This window comes from Heteronotia binoei, chromosome 1 (assembly GCF_032191835.1).
Source record: "Heteronotia binoei isolate CCM8104 ecotype False Entrance Well chromosome 1, APGP_CSIRO_Hbin_v1, whole genome shotgun sequence".
Taxonomy (NCBI): domain Eukaryota; kingdom Metazoa; phylum Chordata; class Lepidosauria; order Squamata; family Gekkonidae; genus Heteronotia; species Heteronotia binoei.
Window position 1 is genome coordinate 219,950,172 of NC_083223.1, and position 17,943 is coordinate 219,968,114.

General features: G+C 41.0%; 1 protein-coding gene across 1 annotated transcript in view; it reads left to right on the plus strand.

The window, feature by feature from the left end:
• LOC132577921 (endothelial PAS domain-containing protein 1-like) overlaps nt 1-8,596 on the plus strand; it is a 192,300-nt gene extending 183,704 nt beyond the window's left edge. The window contains exons 13-16 of the mRNA XM_060247714.1: nt 298-421; nt 537-660; nt 2,737-2,916; nt 4,460-8,596. Coding sequence (XP_060103697.1) covers nt 298-421; nt 537-660; nt 2,737-2,916; nt 4,460-4,611 — 580 coding nt within the window. The 3' untranslated portion in view covers nt 4,612-8,596. The remainder of the gene's footprint in view (nt 1-297; nt 422-536; nt 661-2,736; nt 2,917-4,459) is intronic.
• Nucleotides 8,597-17,943: the final 9,347 nt, after the last annotated feature.

Consider the following 17,943-nt stretch of genomic DNA (forward strand, 5'->3'; position numbering starts at 1 on the left):
ATAAACATTCATTTATCCATTCACATGGTTCATTTGAATTTTAATATATTCTTCATTTTGGTTTTTCTGCTTGAGGAGTTTTCTGCTCATGAATGAATGGTTTGGAAGCAAGGAACTTGTATCTCATCATTTATTAGCATCCGGTCACTGTTTTCTGCAGCAAGTTGTCTCTCAGAAATGGTATTCCAAGTGTCTTTGGCCAATGAAGCACTTAGAGCTGTATTAGGAATCACAGCACAACCAGTCTCATTGCTGAGGTATAAAGAGAATAAAAGAGAATGGATCTTGCCTTTCTAGATCACTGGAGAGCTTTGGACAACGGGACATAGATATAAACACTTCGCGGATGGCTCTTGCCAACAGCTTGAAGCTGAAGCGACAGCTGGACTACGAGGAGCAAACATTTCAGCATCCCATTGCGGTAACCTATCGTTGATCATTGTTTCCTATGCCCATCATAAGTTTAAAGCAAAATTTCTTTTTTTTTAAATTGCCCTTTCTTAACCACATAAGCTTGACCTCCTTTCTCCTAACAGACACAGGGAGACACCTCTGGCATCAACCCAACTCACCTAATGTGGAAAAGGATGAAAATTCTCAAAGGTGAAAACTGTGCATTACTCACAGAGAGGAAGTCACTCAGCACAAGTGTCCTTAATGGTAAGAAGAAAATAACAGTGTTAAAGCTAGCAGAATTCGAACACCATGTGGTCTGGTATGTCACTGCACAACAGTTGCTGATAGACAACCAGCAGATGTACAAGTGATACACTTCCATGCCCTGCCCCCCTTCTCCCCATTACATCTAATATTCCCTGTCATGCCTGCCTCAGCTTCAAGCTATATATGATTATGGCTTCTGAAGTGGCTGAGGCCAAGACTGAAAGGTCTTAGGGTTGTAGAGGATCGCTTGATGAAAGTGACGAGTCGTGCGTGGCAGTAGTGAAAAGGCAAACTCCATACTGGAAAGTATTAAAAAAGGGATTGAGAAGAAAATGGCTAATAATGTAATGTGCTATGGTACATCTGCATTTAGAATACTGTATACAGATCTGATTGCAGTCTCAAAATGTTGCAGTGCTGAAAAAAATTACAGAAAAGAACAACCTATGAGGAGTATCTGAAGAAACTTGAGACTTCAATTGGCGGGAGGGGAATACATGGTGGAGAAACATGATGGAGGTTGATAAAACTATGCGCAGGATAGAGAAAGTGGATAGAGCTTTTGTCTTCCATAATGCTAGAATTCAGTGCCACCCAATGTGGTTGGTGGGCAATAAATTCAGGACAGACAAGAGGATGTTTCGTTACTCAATGAGTAATTAAATTACAAGATCCATTGCCACTGGACATAGTAATGGCCATGAAAATAGATGATTTTAAAAGGGGTTAGACAGATTTATGGTTACTAACCACAGTGATAAAGGGAACCTCCATATCTAAAGGTAGTAAACCTCTGAATACCAGTGCCAGGCAGCAGGGGAAGGCCTTGGCCTGTATATCATATTCATTTGCCCTTTAGGCTGACTACTGTGTAAAATAGAGTGCTGGACTAGATGAGCCACTGGTGTAAAACAGAAGTCTTCATCTGTTCTTAAGTCTCTGATCTTAAGGCCAGTGCAGACATGCACATGTATCACTTGATATCTCACCATTTAATTACTCATCATTTGGGACTTGTTCACCAGTTGGTGACTTCAGCATTAAGTGATGGCTTGCCATTTGAATGAGCCATCAAAGATCCCGCACCAAAGCTAGAATTCTGAGATGATCTAAAAAATCAATTATTTTCCAGTAGCTTGGTCCTGACATATCAGTTGGAGTTCCAGGCTAAGTTCAAATCCCCAACTCTGCCGTGGAAGCTTGCTGGGTGACCTTGGGCTTTCAGCCTAACCTCCCTCACAGGGTTATTATTAGGACACAATGAAGGAAGAGAGGACAGTTTTTAAAAGCAGCTTTGGGTCTCCAGTGGGGAAAAAAGAAAGCTATATATATTTAATAAACAAGCACAATGATAAAGCAGTTTTGCCTAAAGTGAATGAGCCTGAAACATGACTACTTGGTTATCCCTTTCCTCCTGCCCTAGTGTGCTGTGATCAAACAAATAACTTCATTACTTTCTGGTTTGTGGGAAACCACAGTTATGTGTAACCAGACCCTGCAAACTACAATGTGTTTGTCTTGCATACCAGGATTGCAAAATGAGAACAAACTACAGATAAAAATCCTGATTTGGAAGGCAAGCACAAACTTCACTTTGTGCCACTTTGGATACCGTATCAAACTATGTCTCCCCTCCCCCAACCAGGAAGTACCAATTAGTGTGTGGCAGGAGAAGAGATTAAGGGGGTAAGCCTGAGGCCTGATGTCCTGGCATGGTTGCTGTTAACCTAAACATTGTAATCAGTTCACACAATGAGCCACCAACTATTAGGTGTATAGTAATCAATTCCAGAAAAATCCAGTGGTCACATATACATATATTAGCAAGGAAGAGGGATGTGCTAGCATGTTAATCAAGCATGCATAGCAATCCCATTTAAATAAGATTCTATGCAAGTACCAAGTCCTACACAGGTGATTATTCTGCCTCACCAGTATATACCAACAAAATGGTATGTGTCACAGTGTCAAAAATATGAGTTGTGTCTGGATCCAGAAAAGGTTTATGTTTTTGTTCCTGTTCCCAACTACAGCTATCTGATGTTTGTTTTAATTTCTTGCTTTCAATCATAGATGAGTTTCTTTGTAATCCACAAAGAGGTTCGGGCCAGCTATTAAACATGGCACAACGGCAGCCGCAGCTGCCCCCCTCCTCTGGGAACCCTGCTGATCATCCTAAAGCTGCATTCTCCCCCCACTTCTACAGTTCCCCTTATCAGGACTTCCGAGTGCCACAAGCTCATAGGATGTCAGGTAGCATCTGATTCTCATCCAACTACAATCTTTTTCTTTTTTAGTTAGATCCTGGAAGTTTGATTTTGCCTGCTTGTCACAAGATAGCTATGAGCTATCCACTGACCATTTTTTTCCTGTGAATTTTTGAGGGGGGGGGAGGGGTTTCCTTCAAAAAATCATAATTTGAAAAAAAAGTTGCTTATTTTTGTTAATGAAAAAAATAGAATGGCTGTGCTTGGTTCTTTTAAAAAAAATTGTATACTTTAAATAAACACACACCATTGTTTTGATTCCTCAATCTGTAACATAGCCCAGCCTGTAGCACCACTCTGCTGCAGTCTCTGGACAAGTATCTTATGATGATCTTGCCCTCTTCCCTTCCTCACACACAGAATTTTCTCTCTGTTTTTTCTTTCTTCTTGGCTGAGCAGCCCCTTTATCTATTTTCTACTTTTCTTAAGGTTTATGGTTGTTTCACTCTGTCACTTTATTGTATTTTGATGTTGGCTCAGCCCAGGAACTTGAGGAAAGAGACAAGATCGCCTCCTTAACTTAAATTTCTGAGAATGGCACATCATAGGCTTTTTAAAGTTTAAAAATGAACAAAATATTTTATTCAATGTAGAGAAGAAAAGGTCAGGTAAAATCAGGGGTAAAATGTCTGAGGTGAATCAAATATAACTTTGACATAACTTGGTAAAATCACAAACTCCTGTGTATGTGTTTCCATTCCAGCACATGAGAGTTTAAGCTTTATACAAAGTCTTAGAACCTTTGAGATGAGAGGCTTTTTTGTTTCAGTGTTTTCTAAACATTCCAGTATATTTCCTTGCATTTATCTGACTTTTCAGGTTTCAGAAGGCAGGGATACACTACCGAGTACCCACACTCCTTCTCTAAACACACCAGGGATCACTATACTCTTTAAAGCTATCCCCTTTATCAACTGGGCAGGGAATTTCTTCTCTCTAACTAGAAGATCTATGCCTTTTCCTGGCCCAGATTGGGGGTCTTCACCAATCTTCCCACTCCTTCTTACCAACCTTCCTAGTCCTCAGTGTTAAACTTTCTTCAGTCAGTCCTGAACACTTCTTAGTCAAGCTAAACAGAATTCTCCTCATCAATCAGTCCCCTAGAGCAGGGGTGGCCAATGGTAGCTCTCCAGATGTTTTTTGCCTACAACTCCCATCAGCCCCAGCCAGCATGGCCAATGGCTGGGGCTGATGGAAGTTGTAGGCAAAAAACATCTGGAGAGCTACCATTGGCCACCCCTGCCCTAGAGGGCCTGCTCAACTGACACCAACCAATCAAATCCCTTTGAGCAGCCTGTTGTTCAAGGCTCTCTGGCTCTGTGAAGCATTATCCCTTCACAGTCTATTACATGTTTACACTTACAAATTGTTAAAGTGCAATCCATCACACACCAGCAGAGCAGGTGCTCTGAGAGAAGGCAGAAATAGAAAAAGGTTAGAAGGATGTGCAGGAAGTCAAAAAGCATGAGAAACAGCTGAAAATGGTGTCCTCTACAATCAGTGTAACACTCAAAATCATCTTGTTTCAGGAGTAACGAGTTGCCTACTTGGCCCATCGTTTGAACCTTATTTGTTGCCAGAATTGACCAGGTATGACTGTGAGGTTAACGTCCCAGTGCTGGGCAGCTCAACACTTCTGCAGGGGAGTGAATTGCTGCGAGCTCTTGACCAGGCAACCTGAGCCTACTCTGCAGGCTTCCCAGGCCTGTAACTGCTCCAAACAGCTTCAGTTTTTAAATCTATTTTTGCAAGTAGATAATTTCTAATATTGATTACACTGTTACAAGATTTTACTTACCTATTGAACTTGTCATATTACCAAATAGTGGCCTTTTTGTGAAGTTACTCACTTTTTGTGTTTGTATTAAAAGAAATATGCATCTACTGTATTTTTCCTTCTATTTCGATAAAATGTTCTTTAGAAAGTTTATATTATATAATTCCCCTTCACCGTATGTAATTTATATGTTCTAAAACTTCCTCGATATTCATTCTAATTATAAAAAAGGATGTGGTGTGCTAATGCCTGTATGTAATACTTTGGCTTCATTATTGCAAAGACTTTATTTTTATTGCCAAAGATAAAGGGGGGGGAATCTTTTCCCTAGTCACAGTCAGCACTAGCTTATTCAAATAAAATACTTACTGCTTGTCCTTAGATATTTTACATGCTGCCTTTTCCAGCAGAAAAAAACACTGCAACTTTTGATCTCTTAATAGCTAAAAAAGCAAGAGATAAAACACTCTGAATTCCCCCACATGTACATATTCATAATATGCAACTTGCCAAGAGCTAACCACAGTGCTGGAGCCCTGCACAACTAGCAGGTTACAGGGGTTTTCCTAATAATTGCTTGACAAATATAAAACCTCATTTGTATCAGGATGGGGGGGAGAGGGAGCTCAGCTGCACAAGCAATCTGAGCAGTAGCTTCACTCAGCCATATTTCAATATCTGATAATGAGTTTTGGGAACTTAGCATCTAAGGATGTACCACTTGAATCATAAAGTGCAGCTATTTGGGTTAGAAATTTTCTTGGGCTGGCTATGATTTGAGGACTGAGGGTTATTTTTGCCTAAGTAACTGCCATGGGTTTTAGAATACCAAGGTGCCTTCCCCGCCAGAATCTACCCAGCTCCCAGAACAAACTCATCATGATCTTAATTATTCAGGTGGGAGATGGGTGCTGCAATCTTAGATTTTTCAGAACATGGTAGTGTGAAGAATTTCCAAACGGCAGAACTCCTGCTTCCAGTCTCTTTGAGATCAGGATTGAGTAAACTCTCTGAGTAAATTGGGAGTTTGGGAATATGCATCAGAGTTTGGGGGTAAAGGAGATAACAGGAATCTGGATTGTTAGAGAGATGTTTTCAATCTCTGGTTTTTAATCCTCCAGTTTTTTATATGAAACATAATTGAGTCTTTGATATTTTTCTCTGGGCTAAATATTTATCATATATTGGTACTTTGTTATACCTAGATTTGGAACCATGAACCCTTTTTTAGGTGTTATTTTGCTTAGATCTGGTAGAGTTTTGTTGTTGTTCTGCTGCTGCTGATGTTGCAGGGCTTGTCCAAAGGCTATTGCTAACACTGCTAATTGCTAGTTAAGGAGGGGGGGGGTATTTGTTTGCAGCTAGTTCGCCTCCTCCTCTGCAATAATGGATTTGCTGAGAAATATGACTTTAAATGTATTTGCTTGCCTATATATTACCATGTTACTTGTAGGGAAATCAAATATTATGGACTTTGGAGTGGCTGAGTGAGAGTGCTGTGTGCTGTCTGTATAGCTTGACTTTTAATTGTCGATAGCCTTTCAGGTGCAGAATAAACTTGCAGTCGGTCCTCAAAAAGCCGACCTGACACTTTGAGAGATGCCATAAAACAATGTTGGTGCTCAGGAATTTATTTAAATGGAAAGATTATATTTCATTCCCCTGTAATCCCCATTGCCTTGGTTGGATAAGTAGGCACACACTGCACTCAATCTAGCAATAACATACACTCAAGGAACCAAGGGGTTCAGAGGGGGGTTTTTTAATGATTTATTACAGCCTAAAGTTTAAGCAATAGGATTGAGGTTATGAGGGCCAAGGGCAAATTTAGAGCCATTTTTAAAAACCAAGATTATATCAGACCATGCCCATCTGCCAATATAATTGCTCGATGTAAATTAATGTAGCTGTATAAAAGATAGTGGGCTCATTGAAACTAGAGCAGTCTTTGTTAGCTCATGCAGATCATGGCTGCAGCCAGAGAACACCTCACCTGAGTCACAAATAACCTGGCCCTATAATTTACAGCTCAACATACTCTCTGAGTGGGTTCTCACACTGGAATTTCTCTAGATTATAGAACTTAGACCTTTATAGAATTTAGACCTTTGTAAAGCTGTGCCAAAGCTCTGTATTGATCTTCAGTGAATGTATGGAGCTCCAGCAAAGATGGGCTTCCCCCTTCATGGTGCAGCTTTGCTGTTAGCAAACATGCAGTTGTCTCTGGCACTGAAATGTGAAGTGAGATTCCTGTAGGCTGTAGATCTCCATGAGTGTGCTGAAGTTCCTGCACCATAAGGGACTTCTGGCAATGGTTGTATGAGTGAATCCTTTTGTTTCAGTTCACTTTTTCATGAAGCTAAATTCCATTGAAGGGCCACTTTTGACATAATGTGCACAATCCAGAGCAGTGCTAAACCCCTTTCCCTTTGAAATCTGATGGAAATAAAACTGTTTAATTTAGAACAAGCTGTGTTCAATAGATGGACATTCTTCCTTCATCAAGAGGGACTTATGAAATTTCTTCTGTAGGCAAATATCTGTGAGCAAAAATGCTTGAGAATCCAGCCTGCTTGGGGAACCTTTCCTTCAGAGTCCATCTAGATGTTTTCATTTTTAATTTATTTTTCCCCATGAGCATTCCTCTGTGGAGGCAAAACTATACATCAGAACTGACATGAAGTTTGCATTCTGGAAGCAATTTTTCCATCCCTGCTCCCTGTCCTGGTGCAGAATCTTTGGAGCTCAAAGCTTGCATCAAAATGTGCTGCTCATTCTGGCATTAGATAGTAGCAGCCCTATGTGGGTCACAGAAATTGCCCCAGCAAATAGTCCTGCAAGAGACGTAAGTTGCATGACAAGTAAACCTCTTGGGTTCATCCCCTGTGGTCTTTGCCAGTACTCTGGAGATCCATGTCAACAGGGGAAATCCCCCACGGGCTGAAGGCAGGCCCTCTCAGAATCCCTGCTCATGCAAGACTGATTGGGTCCTTTGCTAGGGCTTGTGCTAACTCAGTGTCTGTCTGTGCCAGTATTATGCAAAGTTCAAGATACTACTTTTAAAATCAGGAAGCACTGCATTGACTGAGCACTTTCAAGTGTACTATGTTTCAGCAATTTATTCAGACAATGATGGGGTGGGAGGGATGCAACTGGTTTTCTGTCATTTTTCAATAAAGGTTTAAGACCTATGTTAAAGGCAGAAGTTATGAAAAAAAGCACACGATCCTTCCAGTGCTAAACACTTTTAAGCCCTGTTGTCTTAAAGCAATGCCTCTCACAAGTAACAGACTATGGCTGTGATTGGCTGTTGTGTGTTGATTATTCCATCAGAGGCAAATCCACATTTGCTTCTGAGAAATAAGTGGAATTGGGCCTTTATTGTGTTTAACTTTTGAATGCATCATGCCTTGAGTTATTGTAGGAAGTCAAGTTATAGCTAAGCTTCAGAAAGGAGCATCAAGTAATATGGGCAACATGAGGTTACCCACCTCACCTAGCTCACTCTAAAATATAATCCCACTGGTTTAATGTGGAGAATCTGGAGTAAGCTGTTCAAAGCTTGTGGCTGTAGCTAAGGGGATTTGACAAAGCTGTTGTGGTAATGACTTGTGTGCTTGGAGGGTTGACACTTTATTTACTTTTTGTTTCTGTATACTTTAAGCATTAAAAATATTTGTACCCTAACCATTTACTAAACACATGGGGGGAGGGGGATTAAGAAAAAAAACCCATGCTTAAAATATTAACCATACCTATTGTTATAATTATTTTGTGCTCATTATATTGTTGGATTTCTTATTGATAATATTGTAACCATATGGGAACTTTTAACTTGAGAAGGAAATGTATTTTGACACTGATACCTTATTAAAGTATACTGATCCTACATGTCTTTGTGACTCTCTTGTTTCTGACAAAAATGTCACTTGGATGTATCATTGTAAAGTAAAGTATTTATTAAATTATTTATAGAAAATAAAAAAGGTTTGCACTGATCTTTAAATGCACAAAACAAAGACAGACAGTTACCTGCTAATTCTTGAATAGGGCATCACAAGATAAGGATTCGGAAGAATTTGGGGAGCATGACAACAACCTTATGAAGTAAGTGAGGGAGAGTGACTTGCACATGGTCTCAAGCATTAGATCTCAAAGTAACCAGTCCTTGAATTTTGAAACAAAGTTTGGTTTATTGATAATCCATGTGGCTCAGCCGAGCTAGGTATTGGAACTGATACAGTGTAACAGTAGAATGCATACTTAAAGATGGCACATCAAAGGTTCTATGAACAACTCTACATTCTCTAAACAATTCTACATTCACGTGTGAAACTTCTCACTGTAACTTCCTTATCTCTACTGCGGTCAGAACATAAGAACATAAGAGAAGCCATGTTAGATCAGGCCAATGGCCCATCCAGTCCAACATTCTGTGTCACACAGCGGCCAAATATATATATATATATATACACACACACACACACACTGTGGCTAATAGCCACTGATGGACCATAAGTGGCTATTAGCTCATCCTGGGTTCCAGCCTTGCTGGCATGGGAATTAGTCCCAGGAGGTTTTATCTTCAAAGAGTACATTCCTGCATTTGTTAGTAAAAGCGAAAGGAACAAAAGGGGGGTTTTCTACTTTGATGTGCATAGGCTCAATTCATGGTTAGTAACATTTCTATACTTTGGTAACTAAAATAAACAATGCTTGACAGATGGCCCTTCCGGAAGCATCATGGCTGACTACAGCTTTAAACCCAGATTTCCATAATCCATACAACATAACCACCCCTCTAACTTGTGAGATTAGCCTCATGTTGCAGACATGGAGCTGTGGCTATAAGGTACTAGTGGCTATCAAATAAGTGCACGGGGGAGGTGAGATTTGAACAGGCAAGGGGCTGACAATAACAAGGTAGAGCATGTTTGTTTGTTTTTATCCTGCCCTTTCATCACTCATTCTCTTCACAATCCTGTGAAGTAGGTTAGGTTGAGAGCGAAAGAGTGGACACTACTGTGTCTGAAGAAGGATTTTATCTCTTTGATCCAAAGTACTGGAGAGTCTTTAAAATGGGCCCACTTTGATAGAATTTTCACACAGTTATTTGTGATATTTATATGCTGCCCTTCTACAAAGGAGCTTAGTGAGGCATGCTAGGGCATGCTGTCAATATTTTGGAGTTGTGAAATTTTTAGTAATGATTTTAAATAGCAAACTGCCAGTTACCTGCTTTCACCTTTTGATTTGCATACCATTCAATAGCAATTATCTCCCCTGCTGACAGATCTAATACATCCCTGTTAACAGCTATTGTGCTGTGAATCGTGGCCTGTTTTTTTTCTTACAGTCCTTGCACAAGATTTTTGATGCAAGACTAGATAATGACTGGAAAAAGAACATTTTGAAATAGCAAAACTTTCTTAACGAAAAATTCTGCAGAAACAAAACTGCTGGACTTCATTATTTTTTATTCCCTTTTCATTTCTTCGTTCTGTTGATCTAGGCTTAGCAGGGCTAGTTTTTACTTAATATTTATTCTCCAAATGGGTTTTTTCTCTGCTGATTGATACATTTCTGTATCCACATAGCCCCCCACCTCATGAAACCTGCAGCCTTCCTACTAATTTACTGCCTAGTACAAATCACTCACAGAAGACACAGGTACATTTTAGATGACCTTGATTCTCAAGGGCAATGGAAATGCTCAAGTTTTAAAGTCGATTCCCAAATCTACTGCTACCAGGTTTAGAGAGGTAGAAAGGGTTTTTGTCAAATCAATCACTTGGTCAAAAGTGTTAAAGCTGAGATGTACATGACTTGGATAATGATGTGGCAGCTCTCCTAAATGGGGAGGTGGTTAGTTGTAGCATCCCTGTGCTCCAGCACAGAGGAATGATTACATGAAGCTCAAGAAGTGGTTTAAGGTCACAGTGACCAGGATTCTGTGTGTGCCACATCTTTTGTGGGAGCACAAAAGTTGAGTGTACAAGAGGGATGATGTTTTTTTCTCTCATAAAGAAAAAACTCAAGTCTTTCGTTGCACATCAGTTTCACTTTCCTTGCAATAAAATTTGACATGATTTTTTGAATCAATTGTATCAATGGGATACAGTTTTAAAAAAGAACAACTCTCATCTGGGATAGCAATGAAAATTAAGTGAACCAACAATAACAAGATACAAAATCAAAAAGAAATAACAATGGTCATGTTGTTTCGTCCTTAGCACCTACCTAGAACTGGCCTGGATACAGAATTCTACCTCAGCTTGAACTTAAGGGTGGGGGAAGTAAATTTCCATGACTGATGGAATCAAGCTTGAGAACAAGCTTGACATACTAACCCCCACTGCTCAAAATACTAACTTATGTCACAAGTAAATTCCCACTGCACTCTCACTTTTTTAGTCATTTAGATGATTTCAAGCTGATGTCCTACTTCTGCTGAGTTGGCATTCATCAGAGCAGGCAGCCAGGGCTGGCATCCACTGTTCTGTTTACTTGATGAACTGCCTTGATGGCTGAATTTAGCTTGATTATCTTGTAAATGTGAACACCGCTTGCCATGACTGCCAGCGACTCCTCCTCCCAAAAGGGATCTGTGCTGGCATGGGGCATGATGTGCACAGGTAAAAAAGAGTGTCACGTAATTGCTTGAAAACTTCTTTACACAAATTCTACAATTTCCACATTTCAGTGCAAGAACAGTGTAAACAACAATAAAAAAGAATCCACAAGCAACTCTTAATTTAAAAAAAAATCAAGCCAATTATGATTCAAGCTGCTTAGATTTAGCCCATCATTAGTCCTCATGATCACAAAGCTATGCTTGAAAGTCCATGAAGAATGCTTACTTGAAATATCATGAATCAGAGGGCACATAAGGTTTTGCTTTTCCACAGGACTTTACTTTCCACTGGATGGCAAAACAATCACTATCCTTATGGGTAGATTTAGGCGAGTAAGCCATGTTGGTCTGAAGCAGCAGAACAAAGTTCGAGTCCAGTGGCACCTTTAGGGCACCATCTTGACAGCAACAAAGTTTTATTCAAGGTATAAGCTTTCATGTACATGCATACTTCTTCAGCTACAATGAAATGAAAATTACCAGTCCATACATATAGGTAGAGGGTGAGCAGTAAATTAATATACAAAATAATGAAGATGTTTAACAGATTCAAGGACCAAACGGGAATAAGAAGCTTAGTTTATATGGTTACCCAGCACCGGTGCGTCCAGTAGGCAGCATGAGGTGGCAACCTGGAGTGCAGTTGGGGGGGATGGTGCCAGTTCAGCCCTCATGCCCATCCTCGCCTCAGAGGCAAGGGAAATCGCTAGCTTAGCAGCAACTGCCATATGGCTTCCAGCCTCAATGTGCGTGCTTGCTGCTCACTCACCATCGCTCCGTTCCTCACATCTGTGCTTCCAAGCACAGGCGCAAGGGATGGAGAGCTGGTGCATGCATGCACTGAGCCTGGAAACTCCGTGGCCAAGCTCCATGACCAAGCAGTGGGGGCACCTGGCCTAGGGCGGCAGCCTTGCACAGGCTCTCTAGCATCGGCACTATGGTTACCATTTGTTTGTGTTTAATTCCAGGGGAAAACATAGTGAAGGAAATAAATATAACAACAATTGGAGATCAATGGACAGATGTATCCTGTTTAATTGTAGAATGCTGGGAGTAATTAACCGAGACTACCAGAGCTGGAACCCAACAGAAAAGAAAGTAGAGCTGGGATAAACTTAGGGTTGCCAATCCCCAGGTCCCAGCGGGGGTTCTCCTGTTTCCCAGGCTTCTTCCCACTCCCAGTCAGCAGGCCTACAGGGGGAAGCCCCGCCCCCACAGCCACCATGTGCCTTTCCACCTCTGGAGGCTTCAGACTCCACTTGGAAAGGCTTCCTCTTCGGATGGTGTGTCTGTGTCTTTAAGGCTGAATGTGGGCAGGGGGAGCAGGCAGAACAACATGGCTGCTCCAAGTGGCTGTGAAAGCAGCCCAGACCCTCCATTGGTTGCACAATCTTTTCAGAGGTTGTTTGCATAGGAAAGGTAAACTTGAACCTTGGGTTGCTCTGTTACTTTGAAGAAGCTGGAAGTTCAGCAACTTGTGAGTAGAGATGCCAATCCCCTGCTTCAGAGTCGTCAGAAGCGAGGGGGCGGGAGGGAAATGTCTGCTGGGCACTTCATTATTCCCTAAGGAGATCGATTCCCATAGGGTATAATGGAGAATTGATCTGGGCCTCTGAAGGAGCTGTTTTTTGAGGTAGAGGCACCAAAGGTTTAGCATAGCATTTGATGACTCTCCTCAAAATGCTCTCCAAGTTTCAAAAAGATTGGACCAGGGGATCCAATTCTATGAGCCCCAAAAGATGGTGCCCCTATCCTTCATTATTTCTAATGTAGGGAAGGCATTTAAAAGGTGTGCAGTTCCTTTAAATGTGATGGACAGAACTCCCTTTGGAGTTCAATTGTGCTTGTCACAACTTTGCTTATGGCTCCACCTCCAAAGTCTCCTGGCTCCACCCCCAAATTCCCCAGATATTTCTTGACTTGGACTTGGTAACCCTAGATAAATGATTTAAAAGAGAGAGAGAGAATATACACATGTACACACAAACAGGCCTCTTCCAGCTGAGCTCCTAGAACTTATCCCCTTCCTTCCACATGTTTCCAAAGAGATTTATTAGTTCAACTCACAATTTCACATATCCAGAGGAAAAGGTGCAGACAGGCGTGCATTCTAAAGGAACGTGAAAGAGATCTGAACATACAATGGCTGGATTTAAAGGCATTTGTTTTCAGGGCAGAGCTAGTATGTTCAAACACTTCCATTTCACTTTGAATGGCTGTCTGTCTTCACACTAAAACTAGAAGAACATGATCAGAAAGAGGAGTTGGTTTCAATTTTAGAACAAGGAGGGGCAGAAGGCAGAGAACAGGCCCTGTGGAAAATAGACTGTGTTCTCACTTCTCATTCATCCACCTGAGATTTAATAAGAAACCCTAAAGAAAAAAACATAAAAATGATGAAGCTTCAAGTCAAACTATAAGATCTGGCAACCTGAATTGTTCTGCCAAGTCGTTGTGTTCCTCAGCTTTCCTGGGTAGACTGAGAAGTGAGGGAAGATCTTGTTTATCGTTTGGTGGGACAAAATGGACAACTGGCTTACCAAGTAGTTGGGATAGCAGCAATTTACATTTACTCCATTTAAGTGACCAGCCTGAAGATCCTGGCTGAGATATCACCTGACTTCTGTAGGTGGCCTTAATACAATTCCTGTCTGTCCACATCAGCCCACTGCCAACAATCCAAGGATAACAGTGACCTACCTTAAGGGGCACTTGTAAGAATTATTGGGGTAATGAACACTGAGCCAGAGAATTGTCTTCCTGAGAATGAAGCTCTGTGAAGCAGAGTTTTTCCAGCATGCTTTTGGTGGCCCATGAGTAGAGGCTGTGGATTGCTTCCTTTTTCTTGTCCTTCAGCTGCTGTGCATTTATTTGTCTTTGTTTTTAACTTGTTTTAAAATTTGAGATAAACCACTTTGAGTTCTGTTGAGGAGCAGAAAAGCAGGATAAAAATGTCTTATTAAGTAATAAAATAAGCAGTTGGAATGCTCTTAAGTGCTGAATATTATTATTGCTGCCTTCCATGCATGCTCCTGTGCAACACCAGTTGGGTTGTAAATATTGTCTGAATAACTTCCACTGCACCAGGGAAGCAGTCACAAAATATGTGAATTATAGGAATGGGAAAGGAACTCAGCAAGTTGGCTCCCATTAATCAGTGTTCTCTACTATAGGAGCAAGTCCATTTGTTGGTTCCATCAATTCATGATCTCATTCCTCTAATTACACACTTGCTAAATTCCCTAAACATAGCACATCCTCCCTCTGAAAAATCCCTCAAAACATTTTCAGAGCTGAAGAGAACCGTCTTTCAGGTGGAATACCAAAACTTACCATAGTCTCTTTTTACCTCCTTCAGCCATCCCACAGCTGCCTTCATCTTCCTTCTGGGTTTGTGTATGGAAGCATTGTGATATCATCTATGTCAGCAGGGGTTACTGATTCTAGGGGGGAACTGACTCATAGATCACTATTCCCCTACACTCTGTCCATTGTTGTTTCCCCTCTCTGACATAATAACAGACTATTTACTACTAGGAGCTTCTGCCACAAAGGACTATGGGAAATCCTTACAACTGGCACACACCCAATTATGATGGGATCCTATTAAAATCAGCCACAACTTTATAGTAAACCTTTTCAATCAGGGAAGCATTTAGGAATGAAAAGTTCCACAGATATACTTCAAAACGTGTCAGGCTGAACATGGAATGTATCAGAGTTGCACCCTTAACAATCATATAAATGTGCTTTTCTATAGGAGTTGGCTTACATGATTTCAAGACCCACCACATCAAAATTAGTTTGTGAGACAAGCATTGTGGTCTCCCAGGGTTGTCTTTAAACAGCAAAAAAAGGAGGCATACTTAGCTTCTAGTGGGCCACCATGCATGTCATCCAGACTGAATTTAGACTGGTGGGTCACAAACCGCAAGGCCTAATTTATGTTAAAAAGTTATCCCACAATACTTCTAATCAAAGCTACTTAATTGATAGAAGAGCCTTGTAGCGTATTGGTCTGTGTAGTGTACTGGTCTGAGCGCTGGACTAGAATCTGGGAAAGCCAGGTATGAATCCTGAGGGAAACTAGTTGGGCCACCTTGGGCCAGTCATACACTCTTAACCTAACCTACCTCACAGGGTTTTTATGATGATAAAATGGAGGAAAATCATATTTGTTTTGCCTTAATCTAGTCTTTAAGGTGCTACTGCACTTTTGGTCTTTTCTACTACTGAATAGAAGAAAGCCTATAGCAATGCATAATGGAGAGGGGTCTTCTTCAGCAAGAAGTTTACAAATGGGCCTATAGTAGGGTTGCCTGGTCTGTGCTGGAAAATACCTGGAGACTTTAGGCATGTGTCTGGGAAAGGGTGAGGTTTGGTGAGGGGCTTCAGTGGGGTGCAATGCCATAAAGTCCCCTCTTCAAAGCAGCCATTTCCTCCAGGGGAGCTGATCTCTGCCAACTCAAGATCAGTTGTAAAAGCAAAAGATCTCCAGGCCCCACCTGGAGACTGGCAACTCTAGCTTTTAGCTGTGACATGTGGGCAGGCACAGGAATTGACTCAGGAAGCATTTCATGAAAGAAATGAGTGCATGCACTGTGGGAAGCAATGTCTCTGTAGTATTCATATCTCTTTCTTAGAAAGTATCATGTTTATCTGAAAGAAAGATGCCCCTCAAATGTACATAACCTTTTTTTTATTACTATGACATACTTGCGGCTTGTATGGAAACATAAGACAACCCTCTCTTTTTTTCTTGATGGAACACCTCAGGAAAAAATCCTGACTTCCTTCTGCACAAGTGCAGGAATGCCAGCCCCCCCCCCCCCCGCTCTGGTGGTGTAACCACTTTTAATTCTGGTGCTGGGAAATCTAGCATGTGAGTGCATTTTGCATTCAAGTCCTTGAGAACTAATGATAATGGTATGCCTAAATACTAGAGCCAGTAAGGCTATGGGAGGCAACCCCAGAGGTTCAAATCTCCCAGTGCATCCAAGCCACTTCAATGTCATGTTGCATTTTCATGCTTCACTTAATCAGACTAATGAGACCTGGAGCAAAGAAATCCCTTTGTTTCATGCTAAACTATCCCCTGTCCTGGATCTCTAATGGGCTTCGTTGTGATTTTGGTTACAGAAAGCACCATTGCCAAGCTCCATCTCCCAGATGTCAAAGAAAACTACATTTATTCCACATTTGCAAACATGGTGATGAGTCACTTATACAGCAGTGCTTTCACTGACACTGGAACCCATTACAGTGCTTAATGTTAAAAGCGGCATTTGCAGTCAGTAAAGGCTACAGGTTAACAAACTGGGATAATTAATATTATCACACAGCATGTCATTTAGAGTTTAGCAGGGGACCTTAAATGTGATCCAGACAAAATTAAGCCCAGCTAAAGCCCAGCAATTCTGGCAGGGCAGCATTAAGCTCATGCCATTCAAATACATGGAAGCTAGAAACTTTAACCTTCCCTTTGTTTTTTAAAGAGGGGCCAGTTTAAGGAACAGTATTTATTAGAAACTTTCTAATGACAGATTCTCTCTTTTGTGAAACTTAGTCAAATGCACCAATTTGAATGACTTGGATTTAAGATTACATTTAATCCAATTGCCACAGGTGGGTAAAACTACTGCCGTGATCCTCACCTCTGCTAATATCAAAGGTGTCGCTTAACTGGAAGCCATTGCAGCCATTACCAGCCTAAATCTATCAGGTTAGATGAAGTGTTATAGATAGACTTAGACTAAAATCAGTTTTAAACAGATCCTGACCTGGATGGTCCAGACTAGCCTGATCTCCTCATATTGTGTCTGCTCAGCAGGGTCAGCCCTGGTTAGTGCTTGGATGGGAGCTGACCAAGGAATTCTAGGGTTGCAAAGCAGAGGCAGGCAACGGCAAACCATCCCTGTTAGTCTCGTGCCTTGAAAACCCTATGGGGCCACCATAAATCAGCTGTGACTTGATGGCACTTTACGAACACACACACACACAGCTTGGTGTCTCCCAGAGACAGACACAGAGAGATTCTATTGAGGAAATATTTTTTTCCTCAGTAAAAAAATAAAAAGGCTCAAACATGCCTATTCATAAATGAAGACTGAAAAGCAAAAACCCTTCACAAAACACCAAGTATTTCAATCTTTCAAAATATGTAAAGATTACTTGGGGTTGTGAATTTGAAAACAGTGGTGAAAAAAACAACAGAAAAACCCCTAGATAAAGGAATCTTTAACCACAAAATGCTATAGATTGCATACCTTTGCTGCCCACCAACCATAGATTACTAGTACATATGACCATCCAACCATAACCCTTTTCAGACATTACAATCACATGTACTAGGAGCCTTCCAATACATGCAGTCCTAGAAAGCCTGATTCTGCTGAACATATAAACTAGCCCTGAGAGACTTCATACTAGTTTGGACTGCACCTACAGGAACAAATAGCCTTTTTACTGCTTCACCTCTTGGTGATACTTTTGTTGAGACACAACTCTCTCTGATTCTACAAACCCACCCCTAGGAATGACTAATATTCTCATACTGCATTCCATTTCAGAAGGACTTAAGGCAAGCCATAACTTAATGCAAA